This window comes from Hippocampus comes, unplaced genomic scaffold, assembly GCF_001891065.2.
Source record: "Hippocampus comes isolate QL1 unplaced genomic scaffold, H_comes_QL1_v1.1 scaffold141, whole genome shotgun sequence".
Classification (NCBI taxonomy): Eukaryota; Metazoa; Chordata; class Actinopteri; order Syngnathiformes; family Syngnathidae; genus Hippocampus; species Hippocampus comes.
In genome coordinates, this window is record NW_017805141.1 from 170,845 (window position 1) to 174,587 (window position 3,743).

At 42.6% G+C, this 3,743-nt stretch overlaps 1 protein-coding gene across 3 annotated transcripts in view; it reads right to left on the bottom strand.

The window, feature by feature from the left end:
* LOC109514481 (serine incorporator 3-like) overlaps positions 1–3,089 on the bottom strand; it is a 70,168-nt gene extending 67,079 nt beyond the window's left edge. Inside the window, exon 1 of one of the 3 annotated variants that reach the window (XM_019867607.1) lies at positions 2,723–3,089. In XM_019867607.1, the coding sequence (XP_019723166.1) occupies positions 2,723–2,743 (21 nt within the window). In that variant the 5' untranslated portion in view covers positions 2,744–3,089. The remainder of the gene's footprint in view (positions 1–2,722) is intronic. The other 2 variants (XM_019867606.1, XM_019867605.1) reach the window with 2 other exon arrangements.
* Positions 3,090–3,743: the final 654 nt, after the last annotated feature.

Sequence of the window (3,743 nt, forward strand, 5' to 3'; positions counted from 1 at the left end):
GTGTGTGTGTGTGTGTGTGTGGGTGTGTGTGTATGTGTGTGTGTGTGCATGCTTTCACGTGCGCGATCGGGTCGTTCGTGGGAAGTTGGTCGCTTCCAAAGTCGATCTTTGGCCAAAAAAAAAGTGTGTGTTTGTGTGTGTGTGTGTGTGTGTGTGTGTGTGTGTGTGTGTGTGTGTGTGTGTGTGTGTGTGCGCGCGCGCGCAGGGTATGATGTGGCTCTCTGCAGTAACACAGTAAAAAAATTGGCTCTTCATCTCTGACTGGTTGGCCAGTGTCTGCAATCACAGCGTGGTGACGTAACCAGACGCAAAGTGGTGGAAGGGGGGTGGGGGGTAGAATCGCCTTCTGTTGGTCAATGGGAAAGGGACAATATGCCAATTGGTTGCGTGTCGCCACGGATCACCACTACCCACTAATTTCAGTGGGAAAGGGGTATAGAAATATTGTCGAAGTGATCAATTCAAAATGTGAACATTGGCAGATAGTTATCTTTTTCATAATCATTGTGAGAAATCGCTCATGTGATCGGTGTCTTCTCAGAAATGAATATCATTAATTATAACATATGAGGGTAGTTGGAGCAAATGTATTTCAAAAGTGCATACAATCAAACTGGTAGCCCTCCGCATTAATCAGAAGCCAAGAAGGAGCTCTCAGTCTAAAAAAGTTTGATGATCCCTGCTATAGACTGTAGTGTGACATACAGGCATTTGCACTGCCACTGAGTGTGTTAAATGTCATTAGGTAGCTTTACGGCACAGTCCATACATCCATTATTCGAACCACTTATCCTCACGAGGTTCGCTGCTGTGCCGGAGCCTTTCTCGGCAGTCTAAGGGGTACCCCCTGAATGGGTTGCCAGCCAACCGAAATGCAAATGCACATGCAGACACAACAACCATTTAGACTCACAATCGCACACAGGGACAATATTGTGTCCAATCAACCTACCATGCATATTTTTGGGAATGTGGGAGGAAAGTGGAGTGCCCGTGGAAAACCCAGGAAGGCCGGAATCGAACCCTGTGGGGCGGACAGACGCGCTAACCAATCGTCCACCATACGTGCTCATTACAGCATTGTCTTTATTAGAAATGTAGGAGTCAGTGCCAGGGGTACAGATGATTTCGGGTCTCCAAACTATGGCCATTAATTTTTGGAGGATCACAGCACAGACTAAAATAACATGACATGGCCAATGTCATTTGCCTGCTTTGTACTACATATGGTACTTCTTCTTACCTTCTACATTGAGTGGCAAGTTAAGAGAGCTGAAGAAGTCTGCTCTCATCTCGAACACAGTGCAGATTAGAAGATGGTACTTTGTTCGGGTCAGTGTTCACGACTAGCAGAAGACAGACACTGGCCAAAAATGGCATCCATGGCAGAGTTCCCAGGCAAAAACCACTGCTGTCCAAAAAGAACACAAAGGCTTGTCTCACAAAAGACATCTTGATGATCCTCAAGGCTTTTGGAAAAACATTCAGTGGACAAATGAGTCAAAAATTGAACTTTTTGGAAGATATGTGGCCTTAAGGAGAATGTCCAAACATCAGTTTGCACCTTCAAACTCAAGCACTCCTGGATTATACAGCAGGACAACGACACGAAACACACCAGCAAAGTTCACCTCTGAATGAATAAAAAAACAAAAAAAACAAAATTAAGGTTTGTGGCCAAGTCAAAGTCCGAAGTTGAATCAAATTGAGATGCTGTGGTGTGACCGTAAATGGCCAGTTCATGCAAGAAAACCCTCCAATAGGGCTGAGTTTAAGCAACTCTTCTGCAAAGAAGAGTGGGCCAAAATTCACAGCGATGTGAAAGCAATGTGAAAGACTCACCAATTACTCATCACGAATGCTTGATTTAAGTTATTGCTGCCAAGAGTGGAACAGACCATTATTGGGTTCAGGGGGCAATTACTTTTCCACACACCTGCCAAACTGTCAAATGTGGGTTAAAATTAGTTTTGGTGGGTGTTACTAAAAACATGCGTGAGGCGAAATTACTTGTGGCGTAGGGGGCGTCTCCCCTTGCAAGGTGGGGTAAAATGCCACCTTTCAAAATGTTCTATTTTGACTAATAGAATGAATTTGTAATGTGGTGTGATTTAATCAACCATCCATAAGTGTTTACTTTGGCATACTTCTGGTGTACACATTGTTCATATTCAAATCATTCATAATTTTCAAAATACACATTTTTCTAAAACGGACAAATTATCCCGGTCTCATCTGTCTATCTATCTATCTATCTGTCTATCTATCTAATTTATTTAGAACCTTCCATATTACACGCACAGCCTCTTTTGTTCGGGGTTTAACGTTTCATAAGCTTGGCGTGGCCTAATGTAAAGACAACGAAGCACAGTTGAGCCATTTCATCACTCGCAAACAGAGGACTGGCGCGTTGTGACTCACCCATTATGAGCTTAAGACTGAACTTGCACCGTTGTAAATACATTTAATTGTTTACTTTTGGTGGTTTGCGCATATTACACAGCCTTTGAACTTGGAGCGCGTTTAAGAGGACAACGACAACGTTAATTCCGCGGAAGGCTAAATGGAGGTCGAGAATAAAGATTGTTCAAAAAGAGCTCCGAGATAACTGCGCTGTAGCATTTCGCTACCTGTTGCTTTTCACAGACACACTTGTTCCTTATTGCAAAGCAAAGTATTTCTCATGAATATGACTTGTAATGTAAATACAGAAATTACTTACCAGGCTAAGGGAAGCCCCCATGAATGTCAGCTCTGACTGTCGTTGTTGGACGTTTCTAAATAAATAAATAAAATGACTCTTCTTTCCGTTGCCTTATTTCTGCGACTCCCGGAGATACAGTACTCCAACTGTTTCTCCCCTGCTGGCAGATTATTCACGAGCCGTCACAGACCTGTGACGTCACCGGCACGCCGACTTCAAGACTTCAAAGACCTGCCCCATTAACCCAACAAGTGACGCAATTTGTTTTTACTTGCAATGAGAAAGGTAATTAACGATTGTTTTTATGTTCATCACATTTCTGTGTGCACACGTTGATCTTTAGATGCGTTCACGTTGATTTGACGAACTCGTCTTATTCACATTGATTGTGTATGCGTTGTAATGTCTGTTTCTTTTATGTGTGTGATGTCATAGAGAGGGGAGGAGCCAGGTTGGTTAGACCATGTTCTGTTCCAGTTTGCTCACAAGAAGCCAGCACGCGACCAGACATTCTCTCAGGTGCAAAACTTACCCCATGACTGGCTTTGTTCATGTCAAATTGACAGGAGCATGCAGTTCATTGTATGTGAGCCTTCCAAAGAAGAAGGGAGGGCTCGCCTCGTACCAACAACTACAGTATTGTTTTTGAGACCTCAGATATTTATCCGTTTTCTTTGGTGAACATATCAAATTATTTGTGGGCAGTCGCTGCCAGGGGTGTGTGTGTGGCCTATGAATAAAGTGTCATAGTATCAATTCCTTGAACATCCACAGACACTCAAGGCAGTGTTGCTCTTGAGCAAGGTGGCCAACTTTCACATTTGATCTATAAAAAAGACCACTTTTTCCAGACTGATACCAGTATGAGTACTCAGATTTTAAGTACTAATCGATACCGTTAGCACGAGTACTTTGGATGCATAAAACTTAAACAAACAATTGATCATTTTAAATAAACACTTTTCTTTCACTTCTGACAAAATACAAAACTGTGACACTGTAAAAATCCTAAACAGAACACAAACAACTCTCTCTAAAT